The 18,420-nt window shown below is 39.9% G+C and overlaps 3 protein-coding genes across 3 annotated transcripts; 1 reads left to right on the forward strand and 2 right to left on the reverse strand.

Moving 5' to 3' along the window:
- Positions 1 to 249: 249 nt before the first annotated feature.
- On the reverse strand, positions 250 to 3,457 carry insl3 (insulin-like 3 (Leydig cell)). The gene is made up of 2 exons (XM_076744073.1): positions 1,842 to 3,457; positions 250 to 1,453 (listed from the first exon to the last, which is right to left on the reverse strand). The coding sequence occupies exons 1-2, from the start codon at positions 2,032 to 2,034 to the stop codon at positions 1,257 to 1,259; spliced, it is 390 nt and encodes a 129-aa protein (XP_076600188.1). The 5' UTR covers positions 2,035 to 3,457; the 3' UTR covers positions 250 to 1,256.
- Positions 3,458 to 3,941: 484 nt separating this feature from the next.
- LOC143328764 (potassium voltage-gated channel subfamily V member 2) lies at positions 3,942 to 11,757 on the reverse strand. Its single transcript, XM_076744072.1, has 4 exons — positions 11,014 to 11,757; positions 10,220 to 10,853; positions 9,038 to 9,163; positions 3,942 to 7,115 (listed from the first exon to the last, which is right to left on the reverse strand). Exons 1-4 carry the CDS (start codon positions 11,556 to 11,558, stop codon positions 6,798 to 6,800), a joined length of 1,623 nt encoding a protein of 540 aa, XP_076600187.1. The 5' UTR covers positions 11,559 to 11,757; the 3' UTR covers positions 3,942 to 6,797.
- Positions 11,758 to 12,975: 1,218 nt separating this feature from the next.
- Positions 12,976 to 15,199, forward strand: rps28 (ribosomal protein S28). Its single transcript, XM_076745248.1, has 4 exons — positions 12,976 to 13,036; positions 13,328 to 13,375; positions 13,783 to 13,906; positions 15,081 to 15,199. Exons 1-3 carry the CDS (start codon positions 12,998 to 13,000, stop codon positions 13,903 to 13,905), a joined length of 210 nt encoding a protein of 69 aa, XP_076601363.1. The 5' UTR covers positions 12,976 to 12,997; the 3' UTR covers position 13,906; positions 15,081 to 15,199.
- Positions 15,200 to 18,420: the final 3,221 nt, after the last annotated feature.

The following is an 18,420-nucleotide window of genomic DNA, read 5'->3' on the forward strand; positions in this document are numbered from 1 at the left end:
CCTAACAAAATGATCTGCTAACAACTTGATCTAAACTTAGAATTCATCTTTGGCTGTTTTGTCTGATAACACAGCAAATGGAAACCAATTACACAACAATTAATTGTACTTACAGCGCAGCCCATCCCTCCCCAAATAAAACCAATTAACCAATCAGTCACTGTAGGCTGATTCCATTTGCTATTAAGGCTCCAGTGTAGAGTGACAGATAATCAGCAACACGTTTGATTATCCGTCGAGAGAATTATGCAGTCAGTGTTAGAAAGTGGCCAGGTTACAGAGATTGTTTCTGTACGTACGGAGCTGAACAGCTCACCCAATGGCCTCAATCCAATTTAGCATCATAAGAGAGATTTGGAGAGTTGTAAACTGCACTGCGCCTCCATGTGTCTGCATTTGAAAATGACCCATTCGGAATTTCAAAGTTAATTTCTCTGCAGGTTTAATTATTCCAACTTACAATGGAAAAAAAATAGCTGATTTTAACACAGATTAGAATGGAGTGTTGGCTGTGAAATTAACTGATGACAGATGAATTACAGTGAACACTGGCATGATATATTCAGAGTTACTACTGCTGATTTGGTACAGGAAATACATTGTGATCATTTTTCTGGGCGTCAATACCAACGGGGCATGGACAACGTCTGATGAAAGGTGAGTCTCATTACGGGAAATGTAGAATCCAGTGTTGATAGAGCTCAACCCGTACTGAGACTAAAAAGTCAGAATATCTCAGCCTCTACCGCTTCGATTTTGACCGTTCTTCTCCTTTCATACGTCTCCTGCCTCCCAGCTTCGTGGATGCCCAAAACTAAATTGTTGTACATCCCTTTGATGTAGTTATCCTCAAGAAATGGTGTTGCAATATTGTAACCTTGCATTTATAGTTTTAATGGAGTAAACATGTCACAAAAATCCTTAGAATTGCAGATAAGAAACAAACTTTCATAAATAATCATCAAAAGCTTTATTACAGAGCAGTTTGCGGATAGCAAATAAACGTTTTCTCCACTGATGCAGAGAATTAAATGACATTAATACAATATAACACCTGTGCACATTATGATTTTAGCTTTTTTTCTGCAGTATGTTGAAGTAATTTATTACTGATAGTGTTTGCCAGAGTGCTACATCATTGGAAATATAGCAAAATCATTCTTCTAAAGGATTAGGCAGCTTGGTAAACAACCTCACAGCACAGATTAAAACATTTTAAGAGTGTATTTTTTCATCTGACATGTAGAGAGCTATATCTAGCAAAACTGGATCAACTCTTTCATGCTGCATCCCTTCTCGCAGCAAATATCAGATATTTTCCCAGCAGCTCGTCTAATCCGAGAGGACAAGGGGTACCAGTGAGGAGCCAAGAAGACGTCCCTCTCCCCGTCAGACTCTGGAGCGCCGAGGACCGCCTCTGTTGCCTGGTGCTCCTTCGAGGTGTCCTGCTCCCCTGTGCAGAGGCAGTGGAAAGACATGTAGGATTTAGAGAGAATTCTGGAAATTTGTAGCTTTGTGCTCGAAACTTCTTGTGAAACTCCAAAGGGAATAAATGGATTGTACCATTGTGGAGTGAAGTCATTGATAGAAGGGTATGCAGTTAAAAAAAAAAAAAAAAAGCAATGGAGGCAAACAAGACAGGAATACATAAGAGATTAGACTTTTTGAAAACATGAGAGTCAATTAACCATGCAGAGATATAACTAAATAATTTAAAAAGTGAATAAAAAGGCCACTATCATAAATGAAAAATAAATACCTGAAATCTGCCTCTAAATGTTTAAAATGTAAAATATAGCTCAGTAGACGTGATGTCTGACACTGTCTCATGAAGCACTTACAGTGAGAAGTGTGTCGATGCTGTTCCAGCTGCGTGTCCAGGATGCTTCTCCTCAGTCGAGAGTTGCCACAGGATGAGACGGCCAGACGTATCAACTCTCTCCCGCACATCTTAATCCTCTCCTGGGCATGAGCCACACACACTGCAGCCACCAGCACCACCATCAGAGACAGCAAACTCTTAGCAGCAGACATTGTATGATGTGTTGCTGCTCCTGGCTTGGTCAGTGGACAGAGAAACGTGAGGTTCTGGCGTGTGCAGAGTAAGTAGTGAGGTGACTTATGAGGTGAACTTGAGGGGTTTATATAGTCGATGTGTGTTACCCAAAGAGGTGGCTTCAAATATGCTGAGGCCACAGATTCTTCTAAAGATGTATTCAGCCTTGGTGAAGGAAAGGCATGTTCTGATCTAGAGCGAGAGACTGATGCAAAGTCTCCTCAAGGATGAAACTCTCATTGAGATAAAAACCTGGTCTGACCGCCATTTACGACTCGGCCCTAAGAGCATGACAGGTATTAAAGGTATAATGTGTAAGAACTGGCCACCTGTTGAAGGTCATTCCATACAAATAGCGGGCAGCATATCACCAGGGTAACCGCTAACTGCTGCTCACTAGATTCTTTGCTGTAGCTATCATTGGCTGTTTCTACTAGCTGCTGTTAGCTAGTTAGCTCAGTTAGCCGTGCAGCTAGTGGCCCTATTGGCTGCACGCAGCACTATACACCACGAGCAACAGAAGCAGCCTCAGCAGCCTCCTACTAAACACAGTTGGATCAGGACCCAACACAGCCTTGGAGACTGAAGAAGGCCAGTTGACAGGGAAAACGGTGCTGAGGTGATTTACAGCGGCTCCGACCAGGAGTCTGACTCTGGGGACAATAAAGACACGGGAGGCTGCGACAGGAGACATGTGAACCAGGACAGGAGGAAGTGGAAGGTCACCTGTGGTGGGAGTTTTGTCATCTAAATTAATTTCGATCAAACCAGAGTTGGTGATTGTTGGAACATTAGAAAGACTATTGGACTATCGCTACTTGAGATACAAAGTGGTATTATGAGACAGGCTGGGCAGGGGCAAGCTGGTTAGTGTGCCAACTTCATGAGATATTTCACCAACACAATCCATAAATGTCGTTGACCTCTTAGAACTCTTCTTCACATTCTGCTGAGAGTTAGTTCATTTTTGTATTTTAGTCAAAAGTTTGGGCTGTAACATATACATTGCACCTTTAAGCAAGAAATTGTATGAAATTTGAGTTTGGTCCTTTGCAAAGAAGTTAAAAAGAAAAACCGAAATGGATTTCAGATAGTTCAGATGCTAATAAACCCTGTCCTGACAGAGGTTAAAGAGGTTTTAGGGTTCTTAGTTTATTTCACTGACGTCCCTAAACTCACAGTACTTCCATATGTTTATTTGGATGTCACAGCATCATAATTCATTTTATTACACTGAACTATTTTCCTTGAATATGATGTGCTTTACACCTTATCTTGACACATTTTGATGGATGGCAGCTAACAGGAACAGGGTGCAACTAGCTAAAAGATGTCAAGGATATTGACGCACATGGTCACCGCAGGCCGTACAGTAATCACATAATCATGATGACTGCTTCATATTTCCAGCACTGATAAAAAATATGAAAGGTGGCACTTTAACTTCTTCTGGCTATGCTTGTCTTTTTAACCTCTAATGACAATGTCCTAATATTGGTTTATTACTCTGAGCCGCTGTGCAGTCGTACTAGTTTATTCTTTATTTGATTTTTATTCTTTATTTCTTGTTGAGGATTTTAAATTTGATGCTGTTCATTATCATTTTCAAACCAGTTAGTACAGTCAGATATTACAGACTGTATCATTCCTTTCTATGCCTCAGTGGTGGTATGCCAGTGTGTTTCTGCTTCAGCCACTTTTTCTTTCTTTTTTATTGATTGGTAAACACAAAGTTTAAAGCTGCTCTCACTGATATTTTTCTGTATGTAATGTGAAAAGGGATCCACAGGGATTTATCACCCAAGCAGTTCCCCTCACATCTACAGGGCATTTTAGCATCTTTCAGCTCATTGTTTTGGTTTTCTGGTCTGAAACTTAACTGTTTTAGTCTCACTGCCCTCATTGGAAGCATCAGCAGGCAGGTTTGCTAACTGCACAGCACTAAATGGTATACGGGTAACATTAGCAACATGGCAGTTGAACAAATTGGATCATTTAACAGCTTCAGATTTCCCTGAGGAGTTGGTGGAGACCAAAGCAGAGCTAAATAGAGAGTGAACACTGACTTAGATTTGATTTCAAATAAATGCTAAGGTTTGAAGGTGACCCACTGCTCACGCATATTACTTAAAAACACTCATTATTGCTTTAAGATCATTCAGAGTTACATGATTGTGTATTAGTGTACAGGGTAGATGGTATTTCCACTATTTCTGGTGGATTAAGTCTGTGCATTAAAGTACAACTGTGTAACCTTCAACCAGTGTTAGTGAAGAGTGCAAACATTCAAACAGCTTGTACGCATAGGTCTGAGTGAAAGACCATATATCAAATATTAGCTTTTATTTTCAATCATTTTAATCAATTGGTGAGTATCTGTTCTGTCTGTATGTCTGTCTGTTTTGCTGATCTGTCCTTGATGTCCCTCTAGACTGCATCTATTCTTGTCCATTCAGTCCTGGCTTAGCCTCTTGAGACAGCCAGGATCTCTCAGTACTCCTGAGTTTTAATTGATGCTGACGACACTATTAAAGGACTGGCATCCCTCCCATTACCTCATCCTGTAATACTATTAGACAGGCAGCATCGTCCTCCAGACATATGAGACGAGTGTCTGTTAATAGACATAGACGTCAAGTTGGTATTTAAAGGAAATGTAGATGATAATGGTTATTATAGCACAAGAGTTTTTTGAATTGAGCAAGAAATTTGCTTTCATCACTTTTAAGGTATTGACAACAAGTATATATTTTAATATATAATCAAATCTGTGTTTTACATGGTTTCCAGCCTGCGCTTGTTTTATAGTTTTGTTTTGATTCCATGCACAAGAAAGAAAAAAACATTTTATAATATTTGTACATTGCAAAGTGCAAAATAACTAGCTGTCACCTTCTGTTTGGATTCTTTCAATTATGCAGTTTTTGTCACATTCTTAAATTTACACACGTTCATGCATAAGAGCTGGAACATTGCTCAAAGGAATTAACCCACAGTCAAAAACTTTGGAATCTACCTTCTGAAGAAATGTGAACAGAAATTGAAAATATCTGTCACTATGGAGCAAATTCTTATTCTTCAACAAATATTTTTGGACTCTCAGTAAAGTCAAGCAAAAACAAGGAAGCGTTAGCAGTGTTACGATTCTCCCCTGTTCGCATACAATGCAACACAAAATACAGCCTCTAATTATGTTTCATGTGGTTGAAGTCAAGGTCTAATACATCAAATGGATCGGTTTCTGTAAATCAGACCAGAGGCACAACAAATAATCAGTGCAATTGGAAAGGGGGTGTAGGGGCTGGCATTGATGATGACCAATTAAAAATCTTTTTTTCCTTTCCTTTAAAATCCCTCCTTTTTGTTGAAACCAGTGCACTGGACAGAACAGTCCTGGGCAGATCTGAGGAAAGCATTGCCTTGCCCATTACCTTGAGAGGGTAACCAAGACTCCTACCTTAAATCCTACCTTAAATTTGTTTGGGAGAAGATAATACATTTGCTTACAGTAACTGTGTGGTCTTGGGAGAGCTGCTGCCCAGAGCAGGAATTGGTTTAATGATCTTATCCAAAGAGCTAAACACAGTGAGCAGCACAGTGCAAGGACAGTTTAACTGTAGGACTGGGCCATGCCTGATCCAGACATCAGCTCAATTCTCACTCCCTGCAGGGAGCATGCCACATACCGACATGTTGGATGACTGTTAGTGGCACCATCGCCCATGTGTAACTCGTGAGCATGAAAAATGGTGTATGTCAATTTACAATGAGGTATCTACAGTATATCAGAAACAAATGTTCAAATATCATCCATGAAAATAGTTTGTAAGAATTTAAATAGGACCTGATTTTGCACACCTGATTAGATTCTCGGTGCCACCAATATAGCACAGAATATAATTGACTCTTACCCTTGTCCGAGCAAGCAGGAGGCGCAAGCACAAATCCCGATAATCCTTGACAACAAAATTACACTCCTGCTCTTGATCGCTAGAGACACACCCCCTGCTGCGCCTCTCCTCCCACGTAGGTGCAGTCAAGAGCATGTTGAGTGACTGGAGTGCGCTTTGGACAAGAATACCACTTTACTGACATGTGCAGCATGACACAGGAGCATAACACTGATGATGTTCTGGTTCTCTCAGGTGTGCGAGAATCTGAGAGGTTTTCATCGCTTGTACATTTGTATTTCCTCAGCCTAAAAAAGTGGAAGATGATGATGACAGTTCAGCTTGGTGTTTAGGCCAGTCGGTGCTGGCCAAAAGTTTTACACATGAATTGAAGTGATACTTTTAGTGCAGAGCATCAGTAGTTGAAACGTAATAGACCAAAATAGTTCATTAATAGCACTTCCAATGAGAGCAGTTCCTCATAAGGATAACGCTCCCTTTAAAGTTGAAATGAAGCATTGTGTCATTAATAATGTTACTACTGGACCTCCTTGTGTCAAACATCTATTTCAGTCTAATCAGAAGTGGCTGCAGCTGGGTGCTATTATTAGAAACAGATACAGTTACAAGCTGTCCAGTGGGAGCATCACCCATAGCGTGCAAACAGCACCTACTGTAAAGCTAAGGCTTAAAGCTTATGTCAAGATATTGGTGCCTCCATTTCTCCCCTTAGATTGTTTATCTTAAATCACATATGCTCAGAGATGGAGGCAGATGGGGTCTCACACTTTGTAGACCCATGGGTGATAAGGCCATTTAGGGTTAGCGAGGTCGCAAGTTGGCAGCTTCGCTCAGTCCTCGCCCTCGTGGATACTTTGCCTCACGCCGGGCCGATAATGTATCTCATCATCAGAGTCCTCTGGCTGGGGTTCAAAGCAGCCTTCAAATTTGCGCTTCAGACGTTTACCGAGCTGGAAGGTGCGCTCCGTGTTTGAAACCATGTATTCCTGTTCCTTCAGTTTGGCGTAGTAGTCAGAAAACTTGTTGAACAGAATGGAGATGGGCATGCCATTGAGGATGATGCCAAAAGAGATGCAGCCAAAAGCCACACAGCGGCCAAGATAGGAGATAGGCACAACATCACCATAGCCCACCGTAGAGATGCTTACCTGTGGGAAAAAGTGAAGTGAGTCTGTGCACATGCATGATCTGTACTCTGCTTTTACTATTTGAATAAGAAAAACAAAGTAAAAGGGCACCCCTGTGGATAAATATTTGGATTTCCCTCATTTTGTTCCAGAGAGCTCATTCTCATGGCTCATCCTGCCCCACAATTCTCCTCCTACATATCTTCTTGACCATCCAATGACTGAAATGTTTTTGTACTGAGAATGAACAGGATGAAAATGAAAATAAACTTCCAGGAATAAACTACAACACTTTCCATCTCTCGAATGCAATCACTGTGTCTGGCCACAAACGAGACGCATTACACCGTATTAGAGGGGATTAGACACATATAAGTTAACAGCTGCCACCAGATAAATAAAAACCAAATGTCCCTAAAAGAGAGTGCACGGGAACACAGAGAACCAGGCTGATGAAGTACAGGCACTCTAGTACATTAAAGCAAAACGAGTCAAATTTGAGGCTGTTATTATTATTAAGCTGATCAACACAAGACATTTCAGAGCAAGTTAATCCTTTTGTCCTATATCTTACCATAGTTTACCATGTAAATGGAGCTATGAGTACAAACAGAGTCCAATGTAGTGGTGGAGCCTTTGGAAATGTATTCCTGTCCAATGCCTAGATCAAATAGCTTGTTAGCTGAATGTACTGCACCCCATTGTTCTTTAATTAGATAGTCATCTGCAAAGTTTGATGCAATTTTAGTAACCAGAATTAAAATGGTAACAGCTATCACATGCACTTTTTTATGTTTGACTATAAATTCCAGATTAAAACAATTACTGTTGAAAGGACTCCAATATTGAGTTTACTCACCATTACTACTCTTGCCTATATTCACAGGATTTTTTTTCTTGTCAAGAGATTGATGAAACAATGGCCACCACTTTTATATCTGTCTGTTAGTATGAAGCTGGAGCCTGCAGCCAGTTAGCTTATCTCAGCATAAAGGCTGTAAACAAGGGGAAACAGCCCAGCACTGTCCAAGATGTTAAAAATCCACCTCCCACCACCTCTAAAGGGAACAAACTAACATGTTATGTCATTATCGGTGCACAACTGTCAAAATCAGCACACAATTTGATGATGACAGTTTGTCAACAATCACATCATGACATGTCATGTCATCATTAGCATGAAAAAATACAATGGCTCATTTCTCCTGCTTCAGAGACGTCAAAGTTGTTTTATCCAACTATGCATTCACTTGTCTTTAATTACAATCCTGTCGTGGGTTTAGTGCTTGGTTGAGCCACAGCACAGAACGTGACTCTGCCTTGCATTGTGGGCATTGCTGTCTTGTTACAACTAAGCAGGCAGCATAAATCCTGGTAGGACTAATCCTTGACAACTGAAATGCACTGTGCTGCTTGATCATACTGACACGCCCCGACTACTGAGCTCCTACTCTATCTCTGTGGCACAACAAGGGGAACAGCTTAGTAAGCTACATGCATAACCCAGTTAATTGATCCGGAAGAATCTAAGAAGCAGGTGTAAGAGCTGATCAAATCCTCTAAATGCTGTGCACTATTCCTTGTTTCATTAATAATGCCAACTGAGGTATTATCTGGCATCATATGAAGATGTAGCCTTCTGCAAGTTGCACTTTGGTGGGACTTACATTAATGTGATTATCCATCCTGTCTCTTTCTCATTTTTGCTTGATTCATGGCATTTCAATCAAGGTCAAAGAAAACAGTAAGAAAGGGATAAACTAACTAATTTAAGATTATTTGAATTAAGCTAAAATCGTGTAAAAGTCACCAAAAAGCTCAACCTACAGAAGAGTGGAAAAACACATTTTGTTACAAAAGTATTGCCCAAATTGTAATGCAGTCTGGTTAGATAAAAATTACAAACCTAAAACTTTTACTGAATTGAAGTTTATGCTACTCACCGCTGCCCACCACCATGCATCTGGTATGCTGCTGAATGGTGTCCCAGGCTGATCCACCTCCACAGAGTGCATCAGAGCAGAGAAGGTGAAGATGCCCATAGCAATGAACAGAAACAGGCAGCACACCTACATAACAACAGAAGCATAAATGTCAACAGCTGCATCCATTCAAAATTGGAAATTATATTCAGAAATCTAGGACCACCCATCAGGTCACATGACAACTTAAAGCTTTATTATGACTCACCGAGAATACCTACATGTTGCATTTATTATCACAAAGGGCACATACAGTATTTATGAACATAAATGACCCCTGGAGTTGCCAAAAACCCCTGAGTCAAGAATGACACACACTCTTTAAACACTTTTCCCATATCCCTGTCACGTGTTAGTGTCTGTCTCACAACAGGTGGCAGCACTGGGCAGGAACAGTGGTAAATTGGGCAAAAGAGAAGAAGAGCATCTTAAATTCTTACATGGGCAATGTAAGTCATGGATTTCAAAACCTATTGTGCTATTTAATGACTGTTTTTTTTCTCTCTGCTTAATTACTGACAAAAATGTGACGTCTTGGTGGCTACATGAAACTTTCCATAAAGAATTCTTGGTCCTAAGCTAGCACATTGCTACTTGCGGGGGCTACTTGCGGTTAAGAAGAAACATTGCCTATTTACACATCCAACAGTTACAGGTCATGTGTTTTGCCACCTGACAAATGTAATAGTTACTCTGCTTAACGCTCTGTTCTATCTACCTACAAACTCCTGAGGGAAATGTCTGCCTCTGTAGCTGCTAAATGCTCAACTGTGCTCACCAGCTAGCAGCTTACTTGGTCAGTCTGCTGTTTGTTGCTAAGCAGGTTGTGCAAAGTGGGTTGATAAGAGCTTTCTCCATGAAAACAGCTGCCTGCTGCAGCTGGAGGCAGCTCTGATGAGAACAATGAGACTAAACCAAAACAGTAAAGTTGCAGGTCTGTAAACCAAATAAGAACAATTAGATGATAATTGTCTGTGGGTACATCATTACAAGTTTCATATGCTATTAGAAATGTGACCCATTGTTAACATGCTGATTATAGGCACGCTAACTCAGGAGTTAAATGTGCGCTATTGTTATATTTGTGCATGTCCCCTCAGTTAAATTTATTTTTGCTTTTGTGTTAGATTTGTCTAACCATACCTGCTCAGAGCACTGTCGAATGGTGAAACCAAACGCCCTCATGCCTGTGGAGTGACGGGCAAGCTTCAAGATACGGAAGATGCGCATCAGCTTGACCACCTTGAGCACCTTGCTGACTTTACTGACCCTTGCCATGGTCTTCAAATCTTCCTTTGCACTGATGTCTTCTGAATCGATGACAAATGCCTCAAAAATGAGCTGGATAAAGTATGGCATAACGGCCACAACATCAACAAAGTTGAGGGCACTCTTGAGAAACTCTTTGATGTTGGATGTGGTGAGTAACCTCAAAAAGTACTCCAAGGTAAAGAAAAGGATGGAAGCAATCTCTACCCACTCCATGTAGGTTCTGCCACTAAGTTTGTACTGCCTGAGTTCTTTTACTGTATTCAGTGTCATGGCAACAATGGAGATAAGCACAAAGAGACTGGAAAATACAGCAAAAGCTTTGGCTGACAGTGAGGAGTAGGGATTCTCCATCAAGTCCCAGAGCATCTTCCGAAAGCCTCCAAGAAACATGGTCTTGTATCCCTCGTCATCTTGGTGAGGTTTAATCTCATCAATCAGCTCCTGGTTGACCTTCAGCTGGTCTCTGATGTCATCCACTTTCTCCTCAAACAGAATGCGGCAGCACCTGAGAAGAAGAAGAAGAAGAAGAAGAAGAAGAGGTAGAAGAAGAAGTAGCTAATTTATTGTGTACTTCTACAAGAGTTACTTTTCAAAATCATGCTTGCAATACACAAACAGCAATGGACTGAGCTACACTTTGGCTCTACGAAGTATCTACAGCACACCTTGGACTATCCTTCAGTTTCAACCCCCAGAATGACATCTCTTCTTCAAAGTTGACGGGGCAGAGACTATCCATCACCCACAGGACCTTACTACAATAAAAGTGGAAGATGTAGTGGAAAAACATTGGGTCCCTGTCAAAAAAGAACTCATTGTTCTTAACATTGTAATCGTCGCAGAGTGTCAGACGCTTGACCGGATCATTACAGAGAGCGAGGACTCCAATCCTGGTTTTTGGGTGTTGGAGGACCAAATGCTTCGGGATGTGAAACACCTTTCCGCCTATGTTGAGGTTGACAATGTTTGATTGCCTTGGGTTTGGTGCCTCTTTGCTCTGTTTTGTTTCAGATTTTTTACTTTTGTTGTCATCAGGAGTATCAAGGTTGTCCATGGATGTCCACGGTTTCACAGAGCTGTCTTGCGAAAAGGGGAATTCACGCTCCTGTTCTTCAATGCTTTGTGAAAAACTCATCTCCCGTTTTATGGTCGCAAAAAGGCTGGAGCGACGCTTTTTCAGCACTTTCAATCCGGGCTTCCGCAGGTCCATTGTGAAAGCTCCTTAGATGACAAACGAAAAGAAGAGTTTGTGCCAAGTTTGGATCAAGTCAGTAAAAAGCAACAACAACACTATTCCACAAGAGCCCCATTTAGGCTGAATGCTGTCCTTTAAATAATAATACCAGGTTGAAATAAAGATAAAGAAAGAGCTGTCGTGTTTGTCTCTCGGCATGCAAGAAGATCAGCTGCATGAGTTAGGGATTCAGCCTCTTTACTGATTCTCTAATCCTATTGCTGTCCTTTCTGTCCAAACGCAAGTTAAAAATACTGTTCACAAGGATTAGTGTTGTGATTTAAGGCTTTGAGTTCTGAGAGAGGAGGAAAGGCGGAGAGAGCGGTGTGATGACAGTACTGCATTGCTAACAAGGCTATGGAGTGCTTTTGTACAGGAAGTTAATTCTAGCTAGAGGTAGAATACACTGGCTACCTCCAGTTCTGCTGAACTTCTGAAATGCCCCAAATTTAATATTGTATAAATGTTTCTCTGCTTTTCTTTGTATTATAAACAAAGAATCCACCTTTTCACCTCTTCTCATTTATCTTAAATAGCAAATCCTTGCTTGACATGTATCCCTTTATGATAAATCAAGACCATAATTAGTTTGCCTTTTTCAAAAAATAGTAAAGCAAAGTCAAAATTAAGTCACATTCTGATTATATAATGGTGAATGACAATACTGCAACAGTGTGTAGACCAAATTATGCTTTAGTTTAATTAATCAGTATTTTAGATGGGAGTAAAACATGCATCGTAAATGTGAATATGCTACACAAAAAAATGTGTATGTTATGCTGACTGTCACTGCATCAGTAACTGGTATGCACAAGCTAAATTGCTCAGATTTTTACAAAGTATAGTCCAATGTCATGTAGTCTATGGGATTTTTTATGGTCCTACATGTTGTGCAGGGAGACACACATTGTGCAGTTTGTTTTGCAGACATACCAATCAAAGAAGTGGAAAACATTAGCTGTAAAAAAAATTAAATAAATAGGGAAAGAAAAATCAATATAATAACAACCAAAACAACCAAATGTTATAAAGAATTGCATGCATATACGTGCAAATTATGGGTTAAACAAGCAGACACAATTGATTGGGTCTATTATTCCACATTGTAAAGTTAAAATGAGTGAACTGGTAAAAAGCATAACATTATGACTAATGGTACGGCCCTAGTTTTCACCCATCAAAGGTTGTGTGAATGGTATTGGCCATTTGCCGGAAAAGGAAGTGGAAATCTGAATTTTAGAATTTTTAATCACACAATTGAATTTTGTATTTTTTATTAACATGTTTGTTGGATATTTTTCTAGTTTGGTTACAGTTAAAATAATGTTGTAAAATAGAAAAATTAATAAGAATTATAGTTGCCATATAGTGCGGCCGCGCACCACGTGACTTCCTTTCCGGTCTAACCTGACAACATGGACGCCAGCCGCGTGCAGCCGATCAAGCTCGCAAGAGTAAGAAAATACCTAATATGGTGAAAATTATCGTATCTAGACAGATAGACAGCTGCAGTAACAACTATTGTGTTATACAGTGCCAAAACCTTGAAGCTAAATTAATTTTTATACACTGGTTAGCTTCCGACACGTCGACTCTCGTGTGTCGATCATGGAGGCCCGTTCATGCTGCAGTCTGCTCGCTAGTTCACAGTTAGCCTGTTGTAGACTTTGACGTAACATCAGTAAACGCCAAGGATACTTTGAAATTTATGTATTGTCGGTATAATTCATATTTTGTTTTTTCAGGTCACCAAGGTGCTCGGAAGAACTGGTTCCCAGGGACAATGTACACAGGTAACGTTATGCTAATAAGAGGAGCATTAAGTTAGCATTTTACACAATTAAATGTAGAGGTTCTCTTTTATCCCATCGTTTGTTTAAGTTCACAAAAAAAACTCGAAGTTAAAATACTGGCTGGTCCTGAAATACACAGAAATATCTAACTTTGCTGATTAATGTGTGTGTCATAAGTTCACGTCTGCGTGTGGTCTCTCACCTGGGTCTGAAACTAATCTCCCCTTTTGAACGTTAATGTGTAAAAGTTGGAAGCTGAGTTCAACTTAGGGGGTCAAACTTAAGTCATATGGCTAAATTGTGTTTTCTTTAACAATCTGCAATTTTAATGGTGGTTAAATCTCAAATCAGCCTTGCCTTAGTGTCTGTATTTTATTCTAACATCATTTCATCTGCTCTTCTTGCAGGTCCGTGTTGAGTTCATGGACGACAGCAACCGCTCCATCATCAGGAACGTGAAGGGCCCAGTCAGAGAAGGAGATGTACTGACACTTCTAGAGTCTGAAAGAGAAGCCAGGAGGCTGCGATAGGGTGAGGGGCCATGAACTCTGCCATGTCTGTTAGCTCAAGTACTAATAGTTGACCCAAACTGCGCAGAATAGGCCTCAAACAGCACTTTGTAGTGACCAGTTTAGGTGCTGGTAACGTCCAGAATCATTTAATACAAGATACAATCTATAAAGATAAATGATGTATGAAAATAATTCTCATCTGGCAATGGTGTATTGCAAGATAATGTAGCCCAGTGTATGACCAGAAACAGCTTGTACCACAGGGCACAATAAAAAGCAGTTTAATGTTGCAGTCATGCAAGAAGTGTTTTACGAAATAAGTGTTAGTCAAAAAAAAAAAAGACAAAACTCAAGTGTTTTATTGCGTTTGCTGCATTGTATTGAAAGGCGCTCCACATGGGGGTGGACAAAACTTAATGGTATAACCTAAGAAAACACCTTTCATTGTAGTGACATCCTGAAACACCACTGTCTGTTGCCCCAAATTGTTACAGAATTGAAGCCAGAGCTGTTTGACGGTGCTTAAAAAATTTAACGATAAGCTTCTCAATTCTTTCTCTTTCTTCAATGTTCTTGTATTGTTTTGAAACAGGATTCTTAGTACTCAGTTTGTTTTTATCCTGCCCCAACTCGGATGATGTCTTAGTGAAATGGGACATGATGCAGCTCAAACATATTGCTGACTGCACTGATATCACGTTGAAGCATACAAGCATCAGTTGCTTACGTAATAATTAATTAAAACTTGTCCTTGCAGTGATGCAACTGACTAGTTGTGGACCACAAAACTGTGTTTTTGAAAATTAAAGTGAAGTTCAGTGACTGTTGTACTCCCGTGGCTTGTAGTTTAGCCTTGTTAGCACATAGCTTAGCCTAGTTTTGATGCGGTTCTGTGCTGGTCTACACTCAGTTCTCCCATTGTGGACTCATTTTCTCCTGGGACACCGGACAAATACCGGGCACGGGTAGCAGTAGATGGTCACAATAACCAGGACAAAGAATCACTCATCAATTCACAATATTTAATCTGATTCTTAATGATCTATTAATCTATTACCTGAAGTAAGAACCCATGCTGTTTCTCAGTTCTCTGCTCATATCCTGTTCATACAGATGCATTAAGAGTTTTTAATTGGGTTGAGTTGAATGTGGTTGTTTTTGAGATGATGTGTGACGATGTCTTCTCTTCACAGAGCCCACTGAAGCTGTGAGGTGTGAATCCAACACGTGGAGCAGAAGACACCGTTTCACTTGGAATGGCCTTCATCTCACTTGTTCAGATGTTTTGAAATAAATTTGGTTATTAAGATGAGAGTGGATGCGCTGTGGTTATTACATAGTACCTGTGAACAGTTTTTTTTCTTCATAGTTAACATTTATTGAGGCTGCAGCAATGAGTTTTATCTGGAACAAATGGTCAAATTTACTTGTAAAGCTTGTTTTCTCGTTGATTTTGTCAGTTGTGGTCAAGGTATAGAGGCAATGGGAAAAGTGACGTGAACCTATTTTTCAATTCAGTAGATGCACTCGCAAGGTAAATGTTAGTTTCATAGTTTGACTAATCCAGAGTCTGTTGCAAGAAGATAAACATTTACAATATTTGCAAAATGAAAATAAACTGAGTCAACGATGTCAGCTTGAAAGTATCAGAAATCAACAGTCAATTTCATCATTGACTTAAATGACTTCATGCTAATTTTCCAGGAAGCATCTCAGTATAAACCATTAACTGCACACTGAAACTAGACTGGTCAAATGTTGACAGTGATTTAGCATTTCTGCTGCAGTGTGTATATATAAGTCTTTCAGATTTATTGCCACAAATGTAGCTGTCGTGCACACGTGAAGAAAAGCCTGTTTTTGTAACCAGGTTCAGGTTGTGCAGTTTACCCTCTGTCCATCAGAGGGTAGCATCGACACTCCAGTGATCTCAAAGAGTTCCAGACTGGCTTCACCCAGTTTTCTCCTGTCCCACATAAGGAGATGAGTTTCTTCAAGACAAGCTGCTTGTCCACCTAGCTTTAACTCTGATATCTTCTTGAGTAAATTTAATTCACAGTCAGTATATTTTTCTGGTTCTAACCAACAAATTGCAGACTCTCTGACACTGACAATAACAGTCTAATACATGAAAGGAAGATTACAACTGTATCAATATGGATCACATTTCTAAACTTCAGACATTCCTCTTCTAAGTCTACTGTTCCTTTGTACATCAGAAATGGAACAAAAAAAAAACTTTCTGGCTGCGAATTAATTGCTTTGTTTAAATGCAAGGACTTTAAGCACAATTACAGTATTTGGATAAAGGTGCAATCCAAATCCCTGAAATGTTATGTAAATACAATAAATGATGACTGGATGTTTAGAAATCACCATAAAATTCTGTCCTCACATTTAGATACAACCCTGATTCCCTTTCATACCAAATCATGATACTATCACCTGTTACCAATCAACCTGTTTACCTGTGGAATGTTCCAATAAGGTGTTTTTGGAGCATTCCACATCTTTCCCAGTCTTTAGTTGCTTTTGTCCCAACTTGTTTGAAACATGTTGCTGCATCAAATTCTGAATATTTTCTTTATTTACACAAATCAATGAAGCTGATGATGAGATCAAACGTTAAATATATTGTCTTTATGCTATCTTCAATTGCCTACATGTAAAAATGGACAAGCAAGTTTTAGTTTTTCAGCATCCCAATTTTTTGAAATTGAGGTTGTATTTTAAAAAAAAAAAAAAAAAAAAAAAGATTTATTGACAGTGTTGTTTTTCAGCATGAAGGTATTTGGCTTAAGTCCAGGTTGAGGTTCACGAGGGAACCCGGAGGTTGTTTGAACAGGAAAGCAGGTCAGTTTGAGTTATGCATTGTGTGTGATGAAAACCTGACATGTTCCATACTTTGACCTATTTTACACACAGTTATGTATTGACCTGCTGGAGGAGAAAAATGAATTTACTGTATCTGTAAAATCAATACAGTATATGGGGTGAAATGACAGCTGTACTGTATTGATATCTGTATAAACAGAGCTTGGATTAGGTAGCTCATGTGATGTTTAGCAAGTCATTAATAAGTTGTTGGATCAAAGGTGTTATAATGTAACTTAGTTAATTTACCATGTCGAAAACACGTGTTTCAAAATTACATGGATTGTTAAATTGTTTGATGTACACAGTGCAGCAGAAAGTCAGCGTTTTATTAAACTCTCTCTTGCTCTGGTGTGCAGGCAGCGTCACCTTGTGGAAGTTCAAAGGCACAGCAGCTGTTTCTCTTCTTCACCAGGCTTTAATAAGGTAAGCCCAAAACCCAGCAAGACACCATCATCTGGAAGTGTTTCTCTGCAGGGAAAACTAGAGCTACAGAATCAGTTTTGGTCATCATGGCTGATACTTCTGCAACACAGGTGAACCCATTTTCAGCTCATAGTGCAGATTGTTTACCATCACATACAGTACAAGTCACAAATTACTGCATACAGTATTGGAGCTGCAGTTCCAGAGGCTTAGAGACCTCAAAGAATTACTGTGGCTTTAACCAGGAGAGCACCACCAAGTAATGTGAAACCGATTTCTAAACTGACAGCAAGCCACAAATTAATTCTTGGCAGCTATTCATTAAGTTAGCTTTAGACATGCAAAACCAAAGAGAGCATGCTGGCGCTTGACAGCTGCGAGCCAGAAGAGAAAGACAGAAGTAAGAGTGAGACAGGATAAACAGCAGTCATCTTACAGAAAACAGAAAACAGCTGCCATGCTAGCATTCGTCTACAGCAGAGTGTACCTCCAGAGCCTCATGTGAGCATACACAAGTGTACAAGTTGCCCAGCAGTCTGTATTTGACATACTGCAGCCAGAAGCAAGCCAGAAAGCAGACTTACAGATCAGCCTGCATTTGACTGTTATTCAAAAAAGAAGGTAAACTTTCCCAAAGCTGCACCTGCTTCATTCTCTGACTGCGCTCTGGCCTAAAGGACAACAGTAAAATGTAAAGAAAAGGAGGTTCAGAGTATGTTATTCTGCAGGTTTCACAGTCAACAACAGCCCTGTGCTTGAAAACAGCTCAGTGACACACTCGGTAACTCACCCTGTCATCATCATTCCACGCCTCTCGATGCCTCACCCACACATACGTACTGTATAGACTTACGGGTGGCATGTGTTTACTATCTTCCCTGTCTCTCCTCATACTTGTCTCTCTGTCTCTGAAGCAGAAACGTGTCAGGTCAGAAACATATCCATCCCAAGGCCGCTCCCTGTTTCCCTGCATGCCTCCAAGGTCCAACTCAGCCAGGAGAAAACACCAGCAGTGGACATGAGGTTGAAGTAAACGACTACCGCAATTTAATAAAGATGTCTGAGTAAAAGTCCTGCATTCAAACTACCAAAGTAAATGCATTTATTAAGCTGAAAAATATAGTTTTATTATCATGTATTATATTACTGTACTGTGATTGTGTTACTTTGACCTATTTTATATACTGTTTGGTACTTTGATCTGCAACAATGCATCAGATTTTATTAACTGAT

Source organism: Chaetodon auriga, chromosome 12 (assembly GCF_051107435.1).
Source record: "Chaetodon auriga isolate fChaAug3 chromosome 12, fChaAug3.hap1, whole genome shotgun sequence".
Lineage (NCBI taxonomy): Eukaryota > Metazoa > Chordata > Actinopteri > Chaetodontiformes > Chaetodontidae > Chaetodon > Chaetodon auriga.

Excerpts from the sequence above, each read along its gene's own strand:
- LOC143328764 (XM_076744072.1), bottom strand. The coding sequence starts at position 11,558 with ATGGACCTGCGGAAGCCCGGATTGAAAGTGCTGAAAAAGCGTCGCTCC. Across the intron at positions 9,164-10,219 it reads TTCGACAGTGCTCTGAGCAG|GTGTGCTGCCTGTTTCTGTT; the intron begins GTATGGTTAGAC and ends GTTGTTATGTAG. Across the intron at positions 7,116-9,037 it reads ATGCATGGTGGTGGGCAGCG|GTAAGCATCTCTACGGTGGG; the intron begins GTGAGTAGCATA and ends TTTTTCCCACAG.
- rps28 (XM_076745248.1), top strand. The coding sequence starts at position 12,998 with ATGGACGCCAGCCGCGTGCAGCCGATCAAGCTCGCAAGA. Across the intron at positions 13,037-13,327 it reads AGCCGATCAAGCTCGCAAGA|GTCACCAAGGTGCTCGGAAG; the intron begins GTAAGAAAATAC and ends TTGTTTTTTCAG. Across the intron at positions 13,376-13,782 it reads CCCAGGGACAATGTACACAG|GTCCGTGTTGAGTTCATGGA; the intron begins GTAACGTTATGC and ends CTCTTCTTGCAG.
- insl3 (XM_076744073.1), bottom strand. The coding sequence starts at position 2,034 with ATGTCTGCTGCTAAGAGTTTGCTGTCTCTGATGGTGGTGCTGGTGGCT. Across the intron at positions 1,454-1,841 it reads GCATCGACACACTTCTCACT|GGGAGCAGGACACCTCGAAG; the intron begins GTAAGTGCTTCA and ends GCCTCTGCACAG.